This window comes from Trematomus bernacchii, unplaced genomic scaffold (genome assembly GCF_902827165.1).
Source record: "Trematomus bernacchii unplaced genomic scaffold, fTreBer1.1, whole genome shotgun sequence".
Taxonomy (NCBI): domain Eukaryota; kingdom Metazoa; phylum Chordata; class Actinopteri; order Perciformes; family Nototheniidae; genus Trematomus; species Trematomus bernacchii.
In genome coordinates, this window is record NW_022987646.1 from 863,529 (window position 1) to 884,204 (window position 20,676).

Genomic DNA, 20,676 nt, shown 5'->3' on the forward strand with positions numbered 1-20,676 from the left:
CAATGCATTTGCGTTATGATGTCTATTAGCTCAACCTCAAATATCGCTCGAGTAATGCTTCCCATTAATGGCCACTGTTAGGATTTCACAACAAAAATACGATTCAGAATCTGTAAACTGACAAACGGTAGGGAAAATAAATAAATAAATACAACTGTAACCTGTTTTAAAATTAATCAACATATACATTGTGCTTAAAGAGCTGCAACTGGCAACACATTTTCTCGTAGATTATCCCATGGCTTGCTCTAAAAAGAATTCATATTGTACCAAGTCCACAAGGTGTCAGTGTCAGTTCAGCATAAAGTGTTGTGTTATCGCGTTGGCCCTGCCCCCTCCAGTGAGATTTTGTTCACGGCAACAGAGAAGAGAACACGTTCAAGAGAAACGAGCGTTGCCGTAATCTGTTCTAAAATACGTTTACGAAATGGGATATATTTCAACAGTATATTGTTTGGCTTAGGTAATTTGCTTTTTTCGTAAGGACCTGTGTTTGGATATAATACTAATAAACACAAAGCAAAACGATGAAGGCTGGAGGACAAAGACGTGGAATACAGCCCTGGTGGTTAGCCTTCTGTTTTCCTGTGATGTTCGGCTGCGTGGAGCAGGTTTCAGCGCAGATCAAATATTCAGTTCCAGAGGAAGTAAAAGTGGGATCTGTTGTTGGAAATGTCGCTAAAGATCTGGGATTGGAAATCAGTTCGCTCGAGGAAAGGCGGTTTCGTATCGTTTCAGGAACGGAAGAAGCACAGTTTGCAGTAAATCAGAACAATGGTATCTTGTTTGTGCATGAGAAAATCGATCGAGAGGAGCTCTGTAAAACCGTGTCTCCATGTTTGATGAACTTAAAAATGGTCGCTGAGAACCCCATGGAAATACATTATGTGGGGGTTGAAATTATAGATGTAAATGATAATTCACCGAATTTTAAAGACGAAGAGAACATTTTAGAGATTGCCGAGTCCACCGTTCCTGGCAAACGTTTCCAGTTACCAACTGCGCACGATCCAGATGTTGGTATCAACACTGTGCGTGTGTATAAATTAAATCAAAACGAATATTTTAGTATACAAATTCGAGAGAGTGGAGAGGACAAAATACCCTTCCTGGTTCTGCAAAAGGCTCTAGATCGGGAAAAGCACCGTGAGCACAAATTGATTTTGACAGCAGCTGATGGTGGTAATCCACCGAGATCAGGGGCACTTAATGTTACAGTCACTGTTCTCGATTCTAATGATAACCACCCTACATTTAGTCAAGAAGTATATTCAGTTACAGTACCTGAAAATGTAGACGCAGATACAAGTGTAATTAAAGTAAAGGCAACTGATGAGGATGAGGGTGTAAATGGGGATATTGAATATTCTTTCGGTAGTCAACTTGACCAGAATATATACGATATGTTTAGCTTAGATAAAAACACTGGTGAAATTCAAGTTAAGGGAGAAATTGACTTTGAGAAAGTTGACGTTTTTAAGTTGGACGTCCGTGCCACTGACAAAGGACAACCTCCAATGAGTACTGACTGCAGGGTGATAATCAAAGTGCTTGACAAAAACGACAACGAACCTCAAATAGAGGTGACATCCCTGTCAAACATGGTATCTGAAGACTCAAAACCAGGAACTGTCGTTTATCTTATAAGTATTATAGACCAAGATTCCGGATTAAACGGCAAAGTAATATGTAGTCTTTCAGATAATGTGCCATTTGATTTAAAACCATCATATCAAGACAATATGTACTCGTTAGTGTTGAAACAGCATTTGGATCGAGAATCAGTCTCGCATTACGAAATAACAATAACAGCTACAGATTGTGGTCAGCCTCCTCTTTCTACATTCAAAACTGTGAATATTGATGTATCTGACGTGAATGATAATAACCCAGAATTTTTACAAAATCCAATTGAAATTTACCTGTTGGAAAATAACGTTCCTGGAAACGAAATATGTTCTGTAAGTGCTTTGGATAAAGACTTAAATGAAAATGCAGCTTTAACTTATCATATAATCAGAGAAGAAAGTAATCAAGGTAAAGCTGCAACATTTCTAAATATAAATACAGATAACGGACACATTTCGGCGCTAAAAAGCTTTGACTTTGAGACTCTGAAAAAGTTCCAATTCCAAGTTGTTGCCACAGATTCTGGAACTCCGTCACTAAGCAGCAACGTCACAGTGCACGTGTTCATTCTGGATCAGAACGACAACGCTCCAGTCATCCTGTATCCGGTCAGCTCTAACGGTTCTACTGAAGGTGTGGAGGAGATTCCCCGCAATGTGAACGCAGGACACTTGGTGACTAAAGTCAGAGCCTATGACGCTGATATAGGATATAACGGCTGGTTACTGTTCTCACTGCAGGAAGTTACTGCCCACAGTCTCTTTGGTTTGGACCGCTATACAGGACAGATCAGAACACTTCGCTCATTCACAGAGACAGACGAGGCTGAGCATAAACTGCTCATACTGGTGAAAGACAATGGCAACGTTTCCCTGTCAGCAACAGCTACTGTGGTTGTTAAACTTGTGGAGCCCAGAGAGGCTTTTGCTGCTGCTGATGTTAAAAGTGCAACAAAGGATGATGAGGATAATAATGTGACTTTTTACCTGATGATAACTTTGGGCTCAGTCTCAACACTTTTTCTCATCAGCATCATCGTGCTGATTGCAATGCAGTGCTCTAAGTCCACAGACTATACTTCTAAATATGTACAAGAGACTAACTATGATGGGACACTGTGTCACAGCATCCAGTACAGATCTGGAGACAAGCGGTACATGTTAGTTGGACCCAGAATGAGTATAGGATCTACTATAGTCCCGGGCAGCCATGCCAACACACTAGTGCTTCCTGACAGAAGGGGGACATCTACAGAGGTAAGACTTAAGCATTAATTTAATAACTTTTGTATTGCATATACTGTAACTTGTACAAATAACGTATTGCGGCTAACTTCTTCTACTTATTGTACAACAAATTGGTGATATTTTAGAGCTTGCTATTTGTGAAAGAGCTAAATGTGGTTTTGGTTGGTGTTTCAGAAATAAGCAGTGCTTTCCCTCTCTGGAAATGATCAAATATGTTCTGGTTATTTAGTCTATTACTTTTTCTATCATTAGTACTGCACTGCACTGCAGTCTGAATGTTGTCATGCTGGCCTCATGTTTTCCAAAAGAGAGTGTGTTTTCTAATTTTAGCAAAAACTTTAAAATAAACATATATTTACAAGGCTACACAGGTTTAAACACTGTCCATGGTGCTGAACATTTGTCTTTTGTATCTTAGAATCTATTATAGTTCCTGGTAGCAATATAATTACCTAAGTCATGGGTAGCAGGCAACAGGACTGAAGCTATATCACAATCCATGTGTTTTATAAGATGTAGGCTGCCCTACGATGTGTTTTGTTTGTATGTGAAAGCTGCTGGAATATTCAACATTTAGTTGTATTGGTGCAGGTGCGTTAAGACCACCTCTAGTGTCGGCTTTTGGCAAATTGATTTTAAGTTTTCTCATGGCAGTGAGAGTATAGGGGACAAACCAGGGGACTGTTCTTCCTCTTGACACCGTCGGTTATTTACAAAAAAATACCTAAATATACCTGTTATTGTGCTTCTGTATTTCTGTGTCTTTTCATCTGCTCCGTAAACTCCCTCAACCGGGCCGCTCGCTCTCTTTTCTTGATCGCCCTCTCACATACGGGAGAACACTTCACTGTCCGGCTTCATTGTAGGATTTCTGCCACTTTAGTTTGACCATCTCTGTTATTAAGTTATGGAATACTAAATAAATAAGTAATTAGATACCACACTCATAAAGAATGATACAAATAATGCATATCGAAATGGTTTCATTAATTAGTGAGTTTATTTCAGGTATGTAGTATCTTGTGACCAATAATTGTATGTCCACATTCCACAACATCGGAGTAGGTTTAGCTGTTTTAATTTTGTTACATGCTTCCCGGGACTTCCCGAGACTTCCTCATGGGAACATATACAACAGGCTCTTTTAGTACAAAGAGTACATTTGCCCCCTGCTGGATAAATGCAATAACATGTAATAATAACAAAAGGTAAGATACCACAGGTAATTAGTTAGAACCCCTATTTTATCAGTATATCTGCACAGCAGTTACAATGGTCAATCTACAATAAAACAGAATTGTCCCCATTGTTTCTTTAATAGGCCGAGTTACTAACATTAGATATTTTAATGAGATATGGACCGCAAAACAAAACATTTCCATGGTTTTCATTTTAAAAATCAAGTCACCGAATGCAAGTAGTCGCCTTAGCTTATTTTGTTATGAGATGATGATGTGAATTACTGTTCAAATTAGTTAATGTAATAATCGTTTGGTTTCTTTTACATTAAAAACAAGTTAGAAATGTAAAAAAGCCGTATGTTTTTTTTCGGGGGGGGGGGGGCTTTTTCCAGTTTATAGCAATAGCCCCTCCAAATGTCTGTGCACGTCCCTGGTAACATTACATGCTATATACCTTTCTTATTTGTAGCCTATGGCTCGCTTTGTGATTTCTCAGTTACCTCTGGGTGTCAGTATTACATTGGAAAACCCAAAGAAACGTCGCCACTCCCCACATGAATCTTTTGTTTGCCCCTTGAAACGAAGCAGAGAAGGCATTGAATTGAGTCCGTCCTCTGACGAAACTGTGGTCTGCAATCAGTAAATATGAAAACCACATTGGGTTGGTTATAGACAGCAATCGCGGAAACGGGTGTTTTTGTATGTCTTTTTGGAAAACGATGGGGATCGAAATGCAAGTTCGAAGAAAGGCCTGCTTCTGGTTTGCTTTTCATTTGGCTCCACTGTTGTTTGTTGGAATACGGGCTTTGGCAGAAGTACGATACTCGATCCCCGAGGAGGTGAAAGATGGGACTATTGTTGGATATGTTGCAAAGGATCTTGGTCTTGATATCCCCTCTTTGATTGACCGACGGTTCCGTGTTGTTTCTGAATCCGAGGACGCGTTATTTGAGGTAAACCAGAACAATGGGGCTCTGCATGTTCATAAGAAAATTGACAGAGAGCTGCTTTGTCAGGGAATCGGTGCCTGCCTAATGGAGCTAAAAGTCATTGTGGAAAACCCTTTGGAAATACACTACGTAGTTGTAGAAATTACTGATGTAAATGACCACTCTCCTAGTTTTCCTGAAAGGGAACAGATATTTGAAATATTTGAACAAACACTACCAGGAAAACGATTTCAACTGCACACTGCTCGTGACCCCGATGCTGGAGTAAACTCTATTCGTACATACACTTTAACGTCAAATGAACATTTTGAAGTAGATATCCGCCAAAGCGATGAGGATAAAATACCATTTTTAGTGCTGAAGAAATCGTTGGACAGAGAAAAAAAGAACCAACACACGCTGCTGGTTACTGCAGTTGATGGAGGTAAACCTCCAAAATCAGGCACACTTAATGTTTCTATTATTGTGCTGGATAGTAATGATAATCGACCGATGTTTAGTCAGGAGATTTACCACATTTCAATACAGGAAAATATTCCCGTCGGTACTTTAATATTTAGACTGAATGCAACGGATCCCGATGAAGGCATTAATGGGGAAATAGAATATAGCCTCGGAAAAACTCTGAAGAAAAAAGTCTATGACATTTTTGAATTGGACAAATTAACCGGAGATATTAAAGTAAAAGGAGAAGTCAATTATGAAGAAAACGATGTTTATAAACTGGATGTTGAGGCATCAGATAAAGGAACACCTCCACTGACAGGTGAGTGCAGAGTCGTTATAAAGATAATAGACGTCAACGATAATCCACCAGAAATAGAAATTACATCACTGTCTAATACTGTATCTGAAGATTTGAAGCCTGGCTCAATGATTTCTCTTATCAGCATCAAGGATAAAGACTCCGGTGTGAATGGAAAAATAATTCCAAGCATAACCTCAGACGTTCCGTTTGAATTAAAGCCCTCCTATAAGGAGAACATTTATTCAGTTGTCACTAAGGGATTTTTGGATCGAGAGCAGATGTCACATTATGAAATAACAATAAAAGCCACTGATTGTGGTGAACCTCCCTTATCTAGTTTGAAAACTCTCAACATTCAGATATCAGATGTAAACGACAACAGACCACATTTCTCTCAAAACCCATTACAGTTTTACCTTTCCGAAAATAACGTTGCTGGAAACTCTATTTTCTCTGTAAGCGCAACCGACAACGATTTGAATGAAAATGCAGCTATTTCATATCATATAGTGAGAGAAGGGAGTCAAATTTACATGTCTTTCCTAAATATCAACTCTGAAACTGGAGATATTTTGGCGCTAAAAAGCTTTGACTTTGAGACTCTGAAAAAGTTCCAGTTCCAAGTTGTCGCCACAGATTCTGGAACTCCGTCACTAAGCAGCAACGTCACAGTGCACGTGTTCATTCTGGATCAGAACGACAACGCTCCAGTCATCCTGTATCCGGTCAGCTCTAACGGTTCTGCTGAAGGTGTGGAGGAGATTCCCCGCAATGTGAACGCAGGACACTTGGTGACTAAAGTCAGAGCCTATGACGCTGATATAGGATATAACGGCTGGTTACTGTTCTCACTGCAGGAAGTTACTGCCCACAGTCTCTTTGGTTTGGACCGCTATACAGGACAGATCAGAACACTTCGCTCATTCACAGAGACAGACGAGGCTGCACAGAAACTGCTCATACTGGTGAAAGACAATGGCAACGTTTCCCTGTCAGCAACAGCTACTGTGGTTGTCAAACTTGTGGAGCCCAGAGAGGCTTTTGCTGCTGCTGATGTTAAAAGTGCAACAAAGGATGATGAGGATAATAATGTGACTTTTTACCTGATGATAACTTTGGGCTCAGTCTCAACACTTTTTCTCATCAGCATCATTGTGCTGATTGCAATGCAGTGCTCTAAGTCCACAGACTATACTTCTAAATATCTACAAGAGACTAACTATGATGGGACACTGTGTCACAGCATCCAGTACAGATCTGGAGACAAGCGGTACATGTTAGTTGGACCCAGAATGAGTATAGGATCTACTATAGTCCCGGGCAGCCATGCCAACACACTAGTGCTTCCTGACAGAAGGGGGACATCTACAGAGGTAAATGTATGTTTTATTTCTTACACAATGGTATTGTACAACTATACATTACATTGTTGTCGATATGTTGTTTAAGGTTAGATATATTGTTTTTGTTTTCTGTATTTCTCCCTGCTGGTGTGAAATGGTGCCGTCCATGGTGATTTAATATATATACTTTTTTGTTGGGGGTGATTTTCTCAGTTTTTGGCATTGGAGGGGAATATTCACTATGTTTTACAAAATGTCTATAATACACATTTACTATTCGTACTTCAAGCCACGCATTTTGAATTAATCTAAGGGCACCCGAAGTGTTGTTAAATAAGAACAACACACTCTGGATGGGGGTTGCTGAGAAACATACAAAATATTTTCTTTGACTTTCGGGAATATTTTCACTCTGTGAAGCACCCTTCACTGAGAATATGGAGCACGTTTTATCTCACAGTGTCCTTTACTACGAGACTGTTTGCAACATTATAACATAAAGCAGTTATATGTAATAAAGAAGGAGGTAGTGAAATTAAACAAAATTAGGATTTCGTATCGTATTGTAGCCCACTGGTCACATGGTGTCAGTGTGGCCAAGGTAATGGCTGTGAAGCTCATTCTGCACAGGCCCTGCCCATCTCTGGATCCTCTCTTATCGAGGTGGTATGCAGACGGAGTACACATCGTAGGGTATCTAATATGATTATCGGTTAATGGTTATGTGTGGAAGCTTATATTTGAGAATCGTGAAATGGATACATTCAGACTTGTTCGTTGAATAATTGGATCGCTGTATTTGCCGGAAGGAAATCCTTAATTGTTGTTTCACAATGGGAGAACGAGGACAAAGGCGCCGAGTAAACTGCTGCTGGATGGCCGGGATTTTGTTTCTGGGATTTGGAGAACTGGTTTCAGCTCAGCTAAGATACTCTGTTCCAGAAGAAGTACAAGTTGGCTCAGTTGTTGGAAATATTGCTAAAGATTTAGGGCTTGATATCAGCACTTTGACAGACAGGCGGTTCCGTATCGTTTCAGGACCCAATGACGCGCTGTTTCAATTGAATCAAAACAATGGAGTGTTGTATATTGGAAAAACTATGGACCGCGAAGAGCTCTGTGATGGAATCAAGGTTTGTTTGATAAATCTAAAAATTGTTGTTGAAATCCCACTGGAAATCCACTACGTCGGCGTAGAAATAACGGATGTTAATGATCATTCACCGATTTTTCCAGAAAGCGAGCAGCGCCTGGAAATAACAGAGAATACTCCTCCAGGTACTCGTTTCCAAATTCATGCAGCTAGAGACCCTGATGTCGGTACACACTCAGTCCGGATATACAAATTGAGTTTAAATGATATCTTTGATACTGAAATCAGAGACAGCGAGGAGGAAAAGATACCATTCTTAGTGCTGAAAAAGCCTTTGGATAGGGAGCAAAAGGCAGAACACCGTTTAGTCCTGACAGCTCTAGATGGGGGCAGTCCGTCAAAATCTGGGAGCTTAAATTTAACTATCACTGTCATAGATACGAATGATAATCGCCCTGTGTTTAGCAAAGATATATACACCGTATCATTACAAGAAAATGCCCTGATAGGAACCCTTGTAATACAAATAAATGCTACAGATTTAGATGAAGGTTCGAATAGCCAAATTGAATTTATGTTTGGAAAAACGCAAAAGAAAAAAGTGCAAGATACATTTGAATTAGACAGCGTCACTGGTGAGATTCGAGTTAAAGGAGAAGTGGATTTTGAGGACGCAGAGATGTATAGACTAGATCTGCAGGCTTCAGATAAAGGCCAGCCACCTTCGAGAGCCCAAAGCAGAGTTGTGATAAAAATAAAAGATATGAACGACAACAAGCCAGACATTGAGGTAACATCATTGTCTAACATAGTCCCAGAAGATTTAAAGCCTGGCACAGTCATATCTCTCATCAGTGTTACTGACAGAGATTCCGGGGTTAATGGTAAAGTTATTTGTAAAATATTGGGAAATGTTCCGTTTGATTTGACGCCATCCATTGAGGAAAACATGTATTCCCTAGTCACAAAGGGGCGTTTAGACAGAGAAGTTGTGTCCCATTATGACATCACAATAACAGCTACTGACTGCGGGGAACCTCAACTTTCCACCGTAAAAACCTTAAGTGTTCAGGTGTCAGATGTAAACGACAACAGGCCACTTTTCAGTCAGAATCCTTTGGAACTTTATTTGGTAGAAAACAATGCCCCTGGTGCATCAATATTTTCTGTAAATGCAGCTGATAATGATGTGAATGAAAATGCACTAATAACATACAACCTTGTGAGAGGGGATGGCCTGCTTCGTGATATGACGTCATTCCTTAATATGAACTCGGAAACTGGAGATATTTCGGCGCTAAAAAGACTTGACTTTGAGACTCTGAAAACGTTCCAGTTCCAAGTTGTCGCCACAGATTCTGGAACTCCGTCACTAAGCAGCAACGTCACAGTGCACGTGTTCATTCTGGATCAGAACGACAACGCTCCAGTCATCCTGTATCCGGTCAGCTCTAACGGTTCTGCTGAAGGTGTGGAGGAGATTCCCCGCAATGTGAACGCAGGACACTTGGTGACTAAAGTCAGAGCCTATGACGCTGATATAGGATATAACGGCTGGTTACTGTTCTCACTGCAGGAAGTTACTGCCCACAGTCTCTTTGGTTTGGACCGCTATACAGGACAGATAAGAACACTTCGCTCATTCACAGAGACAGACGAGGCTGAGCATAAACTGCTCATACTGGTGAAAGACAATGGCAACGTGTCGCTGTCAGCAACAGCTACTGTGGTTGTTAAACTTGTGGAGCCCAGAGAGGCTTTTGCTGCTGCTGATGTTAAAAGTGCAACAAAGGATGATGAGGATAATAATGTGACTTTTTACCTGATGATAACTTTGGGCTCAGTCTCAACACTTTTTCTCATCAGCATCATCGTGCTGATTGCAATGCAGTGCTCTAAGTCCACAGACTATACTTCTAAATATCTACCAGAGACTAACTATGATGGGACACTGTGTCACAGCATCCAGTACAGATCTGGAGACAAGCGGTACATGTTAGTTGGACCCAGAATGAGTATCGGATCCACTATAGTCCCGGGCAGCCATGCCAACACACTAGTGCTTCCTGACAGGAGGGGGACATCCACAGAGGTAAGACATTAATCAAACAATATTTAGGCAGTATGTTGTCATGTACACAAATGTATGTTTATGCTTTGCTCAAAGTCTGTTTCCTATCATGTCTCATAAGCCTTTTGAACTGACAATAACTATCATACCTGACATTAATCAATTTCAAATATAAAATAGACAGCCTTTTCTCGATTATTAGCACTGTCCATGGTACCTAAATCATAATTGTCTTTTTCTCGCCACCAAGTTCAAATAGGATTGTAGGAAAAGCAAGATGTGTGTTTCAGAAATTTCGGTCTCAGTTTAGTACAATTAATACAACTACCGGGATGGAAATTTGGATGGAAAGCACGGCAATGCTGCAGTGTTACCTTTGAGTTTAATATTCAATATGCATGGAATCAGTTTTGTTTTATACGTACTTTTGTTATAAGAAGGAAATGCTGGGGCTACTTGTAAATGGTGTACATGGAGCTGAATCTCATGAACATGTCAACAACCATGGTTAACAAAATCTAAACTGTTTAAATAATCAGTAAAACGCTGGCATATTGTTATCTGCAAGGCATCTATAGAACAGCATCTCTTCAAATGTTTTAAAGAACATAGGAACAGTTTGTTTTTATGAATAGCCCCTGGGTGTCACTATTACATCGAGAAACCAGAAACTACTTTGACCCTCCCCTTCCAAGGCTTTTGTTTCTTACTGAATAGAGGGAAGAGAGCATTTGAATCAAGAACGCCAGTCGTTCGAATCAATTTTTTGCTAATATGCGTTATTCAGCGGGATGGATTTAAACAATCGTTTTTCAAAGTAACCGGCTCCTGTTGGTGAATGTGTTGTTGGATAATGATGGGGAACGATACAAAACCTCGGACAAAGGACTGCTCCTGGTTTGCTTTTTATTTGGCTTTACCCCTTCTGTTCGTAAATCAGGCTTTGGCTCAGATACGCTACTCTATTCCAGAGGAGGTAAGAGAAGGAACAGTTGTTGGAAATGTTGCCAAGGATCTTGGTGTTGAAATCCCCTCTTTGATTGCTCGACGGTTCCGCGTTGTGTCTGGAAGTAAAGACGCTATATTTGAAGTAAACCAGGATAATGGGGCTCTCTACGTCAACAAGCATATTGACAGAGAGGAGCTGTGTCAGGGAGGCGGTGCCTGCCTTATGGAGCTCAAAATCCTCGTTGAATCTCCTTTGGAAATACACTACGTAGTTGTAGAAATTACGGATGTAAATGATCATTCCCCTAGTTTTCCTGAAAGGGAACAGATATTTGAAATAGCTGAGCACACATTACCAGGAAAGCGATTTCAACTGCACACTGCTCGTGACCCCGATGCTGGAGTAAACTCTATTCGTACATACACTTTAACGTCAAATGAACATTTTGAAGTAGATATCCGCCAAAGCGATGAGGATAGAATACCATTTTTAGTGCTAAAGAAATCGTTGGACAGAGAACAAAAGAACAAACACACGCTGCTGGTTACTGCAGTTGATGGAGGTAAACCTCCAAAATCAGGCACACTTAATGTTTCTATTATTGTGCTGGATATCAATGATAATCGACCGATGTTTAGTCAGGAGATTTACCACATTTCAATTCACGAAAATGTTGCACTCGGTACTTCAATATTTAAAATGAATGCAACGGATCCAGACGAAGGCACAAATAGTGATATTGAATACGGCCTAGGAAAAACCTTAAAACGAAAAATCTATGATATGTTTGAATTGGACAAATTAACTGGAGATATTACAGTTAGGGGAAATGTTGACTATGAAGAAAACGACGTTTATAAACTGGATGTTGAGGCATCAGATAAAGGAACACCTCCACTGACAGGTGAGTGTAGAGTCGTTATAAAGATAATAGACGTCAACGATAATACACCGGAAATTGAAGTAACATCACTCGCAGATACAGTGTCTGAAGATTCAAAACCGGGAACAATTATTTCCCTTATCAGCGTAACGGATAAAGACTCTGGTGTCAACGGAAAAATAATATCAAGCATAACCTCAGACGTTCCTTTTGAATTAAAGCCCTCCTATAAGGAAAACACTTACTCGGTTGTCACTAAGGGATTATTGGATCGAGAGCAGGTGTCACATTATGAAATAACAATAAAAGCCACTGATTGTGGTGAACCTCCTTTATCTACATTTAAAACTCTCAACATTCAGATATCAGATGTAAACGACAATCGTCCTCTTTTCAATAAAACGCCTTTAGAGTTTTATCTGGTAGAAAATAACATTGGCGGAAATTCTATATTCTCTGTAAGCGCAACAGACAATGACTTGAATGACAATTCAGCTATTTCGTATAGTATAGTGAGACAACAAGGCAGTCAAAATGACGTAATGTCTTACCTAAATATCAACTCTGAAACTGGATATATTTTGGCGCTAAAAAGCTTTGACTTTGAAACTCTGAAAACGTTCCAGTTCCAAGTTGTCGCCACAGATTCTGGAACTCCGTCACTAAGCAGCAACGTCACAGTGCACGTGTTCATTCTGGATCAGAACGACAACGCTCCAGTCATCCTGTATCCGGTCAGCTCTAACGGTTCTGCTGAAGGTGTGGAGGAGATTCCCCGCAATGTGAACGCAGGACACTTGGTGACTAAAGTCAGAGCCTATGACGCTGATATAGGATATAACGGCTGGTTACTGTTCTCACTGCAGGAAGTTACTGCCCACAGTCTCTTTGGTTTGGACCGCTATACAGGACAGATCAGAACACTTCGCTCATTCACAGAGACAGACGAGGCTGAGCATAAACTGCTCATACTAGTGAAAGACAATGGCAACGTTTCCCTGTCAGCAACAGCTACTGTGGTTGTCAAACTTGTGGAGCCCAGAGAGGCTTTTGCTGCTGCTGATGTTAAAAGTGCAACAAAGGATGATGAGGATAATAATGTGACTTTTTACCTGATGATAACTTTGGGCTCAGTCTCAACACTTTTTCTCATCAGCATCATCGTGCTGATTGCAATGCAGTGCTCTAAATCCACAGACTATACTTCTAAATATCTACAAGAGACTAACTATGATGGGACACTGTGTCACAGCATCCAGTACAGATCTGGAGACAAGCGCTACATGTTAGTTGGACCCAGAATGAGTATAGGATCTACTATAGTCCCGGGCAGCCATGCCAACACACTAGTGCTTCCTGACAGGAGGGGAACATCCACAGAGGTAAGACCTAAAACACAATTTTAAACAATATGGTACCATGTTAAATGTTATGTTTGTTTTGCTTTTTTCAAAGGTTCCTTCGTATCGTGTCATACAAGTATTTTTCACAGCCACAAAGTAATTATTGGCAAAATCAATTATTTCAAAAGTTGTTTCTTTCTTGTGTGAGTACATACACATTTCTCTAGGGTTCTATTTTGTCTCAATTATCAAACAAAATGAGCATTTACTTAGAAAAGGGATACAGAAATGCAAAATGTTTTTGTACACTCAATTGTCCAGGGTCCAGTGGTTTTTTGTGCTAAACGTTTATAAATAGGGGCTAAAAGCAAAGTCTAAAATGCTCCAATTAAAAGTGTTAAAAAATCATTTAAAAGTTAGGCTTAAAAGGCTGATCCAAAAGGGTACTTAGTTGAAGGAGGGGTGAATCGCAATTACACCCCTCTGTTGCTCCACGTCACTTCCCCTTACTCGAGCCGCCGGCGATAATCCACCTCCTTGCTGCTGGTGTCCTGCTTTGCCCGGCTCTGCTCGTCACAGCCAATCCGCGTACATCCTTCCTGGATGTTAGCGTCTCCTAATTCCTGGCCTTGCTAGTTGCTTCCTGCATTCTCTGTGTCTGCGCTCCTCACTGCACACACGGGTTGCGCAATGCGCTCATTGCTGCTGCGGTTCCATGGTGCATGCTTAGTTCAGGGGCAGTGGGAAATTGAATACATGTTGCTACGAACTCACACAATTAAAACACAGCAATACTTAATATCAAAACATATCAGATCCCATTAAAACTGACCCCGTCACATTAGAATGACAACCATTTCCCTGATTATGACCGCTGTCCATGGTGCTGAAGATAACATATTCCTGCTATTTACCAAGAAAGTCCCACAAAAGGTATTTATTTAGAAATATCTGAGAAAATATGTTTTCAAATTTGTGCCTGAGATTATTCCAAGTACTGACAAACCATTGATTGAAAGTGATAATCTATAGATTTCAGGATTCGTTAAGTATTCATGGACTTAGTTGTTTTGAAACAGAGTGTTGTTTTAGTTGAATGGTTGTGGTTTCTTCCCGGCTGAAACTCGTGATTATGTCAAACTAATTTGCAGTGTTAAAAAAACCTATTGAGAAGTATTGCTTTTATTATTCCTAAAACTGGATGACAATTTAACAGTCTGAGTTAATATGGCTCTACAAAAGTGCAACTAATCAATTTCTTTAATTAAATTAAATGATGTTGGTATAGTTCCTTAATGTACGGTTATTTATATCAGCTTTTTCGGGAAACGTTTTGTTACCTAAACATATAGTACAGTTTATTTTGAATAGTTTCCTCTGGGTGTCACTATTACATCGGGAAACCAGAGACGACTTTGAACCTCCCCTTCCAAGGCTTTTGTTTCTTACTGAATCAAGCAAACCAGTCGTTAGAGTCACAATTCGTCTCTTGCAAATCGCGTTATTCAACGGGATGGATTTAAATAACCGTTTTTCAAAGTAACCGGATCCTGTTGGTGAATGTGTTGTTGGATAATGATGGGGACCGATACAAAACCTCGGACAAAGGACTGCTCCTGGTTTGCTTTTTATTTGGCTCTACCCCTGCTGTTCGTAAATCAGGCTTTGGCTCAGATACGATACTCTATTCCAGAGGAGGTAAGAGAAGGCACAGTTGTTGGAAATGTGGCCAAGGATCTTGGTGTGGAAATCCCCTCTTTGATTGCTCGACGGTTCCGCGTTGTGTCTGGAAGTAAGGACGCTATTTTTGAAGTAAACCAGGATAATGGGGCTCTCTACGTCAACAAGCATATTGACAGAGAGGAGCTGTGTCAGGGAGGTGGTGCCTGCCTTATGGAGCTCAAAATCCTTGTTGAATCTCCTTTGGAAATACACTACGTAGTTGTAGAAATTACAGATGTAAATGATCATTCCCCTAGTTTTCCTGAAAGGGAACAGATATTTGAAATAGCTGAGCACACATTACCAGGAAAACGATTTCAACTGCACACTGCTCGCGACCCCGATGCTGGAGTTAACTCTATTCGTACATACACTTTAACGTCAAATGAACATTTTGAAGTTAATGTCCGTCAAAGCGATGCCGGTAAGATACCATTTTTAGTTCTGAAGAAATCATTGGACAGAGAACAAAAGAACAAACACACGCTGCTGGTTACTGCAGTTGATGGAGGTAAACCTCCAAAATCAGGCACACTTAATGTTTCTATTATTGTTCTGGATAGTAATGATAATCGTCCGATGTTTAATCAGGAGATTTACCACATTTCAATTCACGAAAATATTGCACCCGGTACTTCAATATTTAGGATGAATGCAACGGATCTGGACGAATACACTAATGGGGAAGTCGAATACAGCCTAGGAAAAACCTTGAGGCGTAAAGTATATGACACTTTTGAATTGAATAAATTAACTGGAGAAATCAAAGTTAAAGGAGTAGTGGATTATGAAGAAATCGACATATATGAACTGGACATTGAAGCATCAGATAAAGGAACACCTCCACTGACAGGTGAGTGTAGAGTCATTATTAAGATAATAGACGTTAACGATAATCCACCGGAAATAGAAGTCACATCATTGTCAAATACAGTGTCTGAAGACTCAAAGCCAGGAACAATTATTTCACTTATAAGTGCAACGGATGTAGACTCCGGTGTAAATGGGAAAATAATATCACACATATCCAATGACGTACCCTTTGAATTAAAGCCTTCCTATAAGGAAAACACTTACTCGGTTGTCACTAAGGGATTATTGGATCGAGAGCAGGTGTCACATTATGAAATAACAATAAAAGCCACTGATTGTGGTGAACCTCCCTTATCTACATTTAAAACTCTCAACATTCAGATATCAGATGTAAATGACAACTCTCCTCACTTCGACCAAACCTCTTTGGAATTTTATCTGGTTGAAAATAACGTTCCTGGAAATGCTATTTTCTCTGTGAGCGCAAGAGACAAGGACTTGAATGACAATGCAGCTATTTCATATCACATAGTGAGAGAAGGCAGTCAAAATGACATAATGTCTTTCCTAAATATCAACTCTGAAACTGGAGATATCTTGGCGCTAAAAAGCTTTGACTTTGAGACTCTGAAAACGTTCCAGTTCCAAGTTGTCGCCACAGATTCTGGAACTCCGTCACTTAGCAGCAACGTCACAGTGCACGTGTTCATTCTGGATCAGAACGACAACGCTCCAGTCATCCTGTATCCGGTCAGCTCTAACGGTTCTGCTGAAGGTGTGGAGGAGATTCCCCGCAATGTGAACGCAGGACACTTGGTGACTAAAGTCAGAGCCTATGACGCTGATATAGGATATAACGGCTGGTTACTGTTCTCACTGCAGGAAGTTACTGCCCACAGTCTCTTTGGTTTGGACCGCTATACAGGACAGATCAGAACACTTCGCTCATTCACAGAGACAGACGAGGCTGAGCATAAACTGCTCATACTGGTGAAAGACAATGGCAACGTTTCCCTGTCAGCAACAGCTACTGTGGTTGTCAAACTTGTGGAGCCCAGAGAGGCTTTTGCTGCTGCTGATGTTAAAAGTGCAACAAAGGATGATGAGGATAATAATGTGACTTTTTACCTGATGATAACTTTGGGCTCAGTCTCAACACTTTTTCTCATCAGCATCATCGTGCTGATTGCAATGCAGTGCTCTAAGTCCACAGACTATACTTCTAAATATCTACAAGAGACTAACTATGATGGGACACTGTGTCACAGCATCCAGTACAGATCTGGAGACAAGCGCTACATGTTAGTTGGACCCAGAATGAGTATAGGATCTACTATAGTCCCGGGCAGCCATGCCAACACACTGGTGCTCCCAGACAGAAGGGGGACATCCACAGAGGTAAGACTTTAAAAATGTAGTGCTTCTTAACATGTTTACGAGAAAGCATTTTATATTTCCCTGCAAGTTTGTGCATGTTTCGAGAAAAATGTGCCCAAAAGTTATTCAATCAAGGAGAATATCAACAAATTATAACTTACTTTAAAAGCAATGGCTTCCTTTGTTTTTGGTGTTATGCATGCATTTGTTTGTTGCAAAGTTACACTGATAACTGAGCAATGAGCAGTGAACTCTTTGGACAAAGAAATCATTATGTAAATAGCAGTGATCGCTGTCCATGGTATGCTGGATTGCAGTCAACGGTCAATACAAAGTTTTATATGTTAATAATTTTTTCAGAGATATTACTTTGCATCAAACTTAACACATGATGCCGCTTCGATTATAAGAAAACAATATTATATCAAGCTCTAGTTTTTTATTGACCATGTATTCACTTTGCTCTCCATCTTTGCAGGTAGATATGTGACAAAAATATGACTTTGTTACAAATAACATTAATACAATTTAAACTTGTATGAATGTTGTCCTCTTGGTGTCACTGTGACATCGACGTGGCCATAATATATTTCGTCCCTCCCATTACAAAGCTTTTGTTTGGTACCTCACAGCAGAGATACATTTGATTTAAGAACGCGAGTCGAATAGGACAGTGAGGTAGACCATTATTGCCGCAGAAAGAAAAGCTTATGCTGTTGGATAAAGATGGGGAGTCCACGACGACATCGCTCAAGTGACAGTCGTCGGTTTAATTTTTATTTTTCTCTATTGCTGATTTTCGGGAAACATGCTTTGGCTGAATTGAGGTACTCTATTCCAGAGGAGATGAAAGAAGGGACTTCTGTTGGAAATGTTGCAAAGGATCTTGGTCTGGATAAAACCTCTTTGATTGATCGAAGATTTCGAGTTGTGTCTGGATCTAAAGATGCTTTTTTCGAGGTAAACCCGAACAGTGGTGCGTTACAGATTCTTAAAAAGATCGACAGAGAGGAGCTGTGTCAGGGGAGTGGTGTATGCACAATGGAGTTGAAGATCCTTGTTGAAAACCCTTTGGAAATGCACCATGTTGTTGTAGAAATTACTGATATAAATGATCACTCTCCCGGATTTCCTGAAAAGGAACAGCAATTTAAAATAGCAGAACATACATCTCCGGGAACCCGATTCCAACTGCACGCGGCCCGTGATCCTGATGCTGGAATTAACTCCATCCGCACATATACATTAACGTCAAACGATCACTTTGAAATAGATGTTAGTCAAAGCGATGAAGATAAAACGCCATATTTAGTGCTGAAGAAGTCCTTAGACAGAGAACAAAAGAGCAAACATGTGCTTTTTGTAACAGCAGTTGATGGAGGTAAACCTCAAAGATCAGGCACACTAAATGTTTCTATAATTGTTCTTGACACTAACGATAACCGTCCAGTGTTTAGTCAGGATACCTATCAAGTAGAAATATATGAGAACGTTCCAGTCGGTACTATTGTTACAAGAGTGAATGCAACAGATACAGATGAAGGGAACAATGGAGAAATAGAGTTTACTCTCAGCAAAGCATTATCGCGGAAAGTTTACGACATATTTGAATTGAATAGAGTAAGTGGAGAAATTAAATTGAAAGGTGCGATGAATTTTGAAGAAACTGAGATTTACAAGATAGACGTTGAAGCATCTGACTTAGGAGCGCCTCCATTAACAAGCCGCTGTAGAGTCATTATAAAAGTAAAAGACGTAAATGATAATCCACCAGAAATAGAAGTCACATCACTCTCTAATACTGTGTCTGAAGACTCAAAGCCTGGCACAGTGATTTCCCTTATTAGTGTGACAGATAAGGACTCCGGTGTCAACGGAAAAATAATATCAAGCATAACTTCAGACGTTCCTTTCGAGTTAAAGCCCTCTTATAAAGAAAACATTTATTCAGTTGTCACAAAAGGATTTTTGGATCGAGAGCAGGTGTCACATTACGAAATAACAATAAAAGCCACCGATTGTGGGGAACCTCTCTTATCTGCTTTCAAAACCCTCAACATTCAGATAACAGATGTAAACGACAACAAACCATTATTCTCTCAAAATACATTACAGTTTTACCTTTCAGAAAATAACGTTGCTGGAGGGTCGATATTCTCTGTAAGTGCAACGGACAAAGATATAAATGAAAACGCAGTACTTTCTTATCAAATAGCGAGAGGAAACGAACTGGCAATGTTTCTCAGTGTAAATTCAGATAACGGGCAGATTTCAGCACTAAAAAGCTTTGACTTTGAGACTCTGAAAACGTTCCGGTTCCAAGTTGTTGCCACAGATTCTGGAACTCCGTCACTAAGCAGCAACGTCACAGTGCACGTGTTCATTCTGGATCAGAACGACAACGCTCCAGTCATCCTGTATCCGGTCAGCTCTAACGGTTCTGCTGAAGGTGTGGAGGAGATTCCCCGCAATGTGAACGCAGGACACTTGGTGACTAAAGTCAGAGCCTATGACGCTGATATAGGATATAACGGCTGGTTACTGTTCTCACTGCAGGAAGTTACTGCCCACAGTCTCTTTGGTTTGGACCGCTATACAGGACAGATCAGAACACTTCGCTCATTCACAGAGACAGACGAGGCTGAGCATAAACTGCTCATACTGGTGAAAGACAATGGCAACGTTTCCCTGTCAGCAACAGCTACTGTGGTTGTCAAACTTGTGGAGCCCAGAGAGGCTTTTGCTGCTGCTGATGTTAAAAGTGCAACAAAGGATGATGAGGATAATAATGTGACTTTTTACCTGATGATAACTTTGGGCTCAGTCTCAACACTTTTTCTCATCAGTATCATCGTGCTGATTGCAATGCAGTGCTCTAAGTCCACAGACTATACTTCTAAATATCTACAAGAGACTAACTATGATGGGACACTGTGTCACAGCATCCAGTACAGATCTGGAGACAAGCGGTACATGTTAGTTGGACCCAGAATGAGTATAGGATCTACTATAGTCCCGGGCAGCCATGCCAACACACTGGTGCTCCCTGACAGGAGGGGGACATCTACAGAGGTAAGATAAGTGTTTTGGGATGTTTTGATTTTCGCATCCCCTGCATACTTAATACTATGTGTGAAAGCCCCCCTCTAACGGGCAAATACATTACATTACACTGCAAATAGCAATAATTTAATAGCAGAGAAGCGATACATTACTCACGTTTAACATTAACACTCCTACATTGTGATTAGTTTAAAATTGTGTGTACTACAACTATTCAGAGCAGAGTTTTCATTCTGTTTTTGTTTTTCAACTGCCATGTGATTT

General features: G+C 40.3%; 6 protein-coding genes across 6 annotated transcripts; all 6 read left to right on the top strand.

Annotated features, from left to right (window-relative positions):
- Nucleotides 1–527: 527 nt before the first annotated feature.
- On the top strand, nucleotides 528–2,903 carry LOC117485470 (protocadherin alpha-8-like). Its single transcript, XM_034134024.1, has one exon. The coding sequence runs from the start codon at nucleotides 528–530 to the stop codon at nucleotides 2,901–2,903; it is 2,376 nt and encodes a 791-aa protein (XP_033989915.1).
- A 1,833-nt stretch (nucleotides 2,904–4,736) lies between these two features.
- LOC117485395 (protocadherin alpha-3-like) lies at nucleotides 4,737–7,106 on the top strand. Its single transcript, XM_034133916.1, is given in 2 exon segments — nucleotides 4,737–7,042; nucleotides 7,045–7,106. Coding segments are annotated over 2 exon segments (2,346 nt in total). The 5' UTR covers nucleotides 4,737–4,758.
- Nucleotides 7,107–7,931: 825 nt separating this feature from the next.
- On the top strand, nucleotides 7,932–10,295 carry LOC117485394 (protocadherin alpha-3-like). Its single transcript, XM_034133914.1, has one exon. The coding sequence runs from the start codon at nucleotides 7,932–7,934 to the stop codon at nucleotides 10,293–10,295; it is 2,364 nt and encodes a 787-aa protein (XP_033989805.1).
- A 798-nt stretch (nucleotides 10,296–11,093) lies between these two features.
- On the top strand, nucleotides 11,094–13,500 carry LOC117485471 (protocadherin alpha-8-like). The gene has a single exon (XM_034134025.1). It carries the CDS (start codon nucleotides 11,101–11,103, stop codon nucleotides 13,498–13,500), a length of 2,400 nt encoding a protein of 799 aa, XP_033989916.1. The 5' UTR covers nucleotides 11,094–11,100.
- A 1,515-nt stretch (nucleotides 13,501–15,015) lies between these two features.
- On the top strand, nucleotides 15,016–17,382 carry LOC117485393 (protocadherin alpha-8-like). The gene has a single exon (XM_034133913.1). The coding sequence runs from the start codon at nucleotides 15,016–15,018 to the stop codon at nucleotides 17,380–17,382; it is 2,367 nt and encodes a 788-aa protein (XP_033989804.1).
- Nucleotides 17,383–18,075: 693 nt separating this feature from the next.
- On the top strand, nucleotides 18,076–20,430 carry LOC117485540 (protocadherin alpha-3-like). Its single transcript, XM_034134110.1, has one exon. It carries the CDS (start codon nucleotides 18,076–18,078, stop codon nucleotides 20,428–20,430), a length of 2,355 nt encoding a protein of 784 aa, XP_033990001.1.
- The last annotated feature ends 246 nt before the right edge of the window (nucleotides 20,431–20,676 follow it).

What these genes read in the sequence shown, in the direction of transcription:
- LOC117485470 (XM_034134024.1), top strand. Translation starts at nt 528, where the DNA reads ATGAAGGCTGGAGGACAAAGACGTGGAATACAGCCCTGGTGGTTAGCC.
- LOC117485394 (XM_034133914.1), top strand. Translation starts at nt 7,932, where the DNA reads ATGGGAGAACGAGGACAAAGGCGCCGAGTAAACTGCTGCTGGATGGCC.
- LOC117485471 (XM_034134025.1), top strand. Translation starts at nt 11,101, where the DNA reads ATGTGTTGTTGGATAATGATGGGGAACGATACAAAACCTCGGACAAAG.
- LOC117485393 (XM_034133913.1), top strand. Translation starts at nt 15,016, where the DNA reads ATGGGGACCGATACAAAACCTCGGACAAAGGACTGCTCCTGGTTTGCT.
- LOC117485540 (XM_034134110.1), top strand. Translation starts at nt 18,076, where the DNA reads ATGGGGAGTCCACGACGACATCGCTCAAGTGACAGTCGTCGGTTTAAT.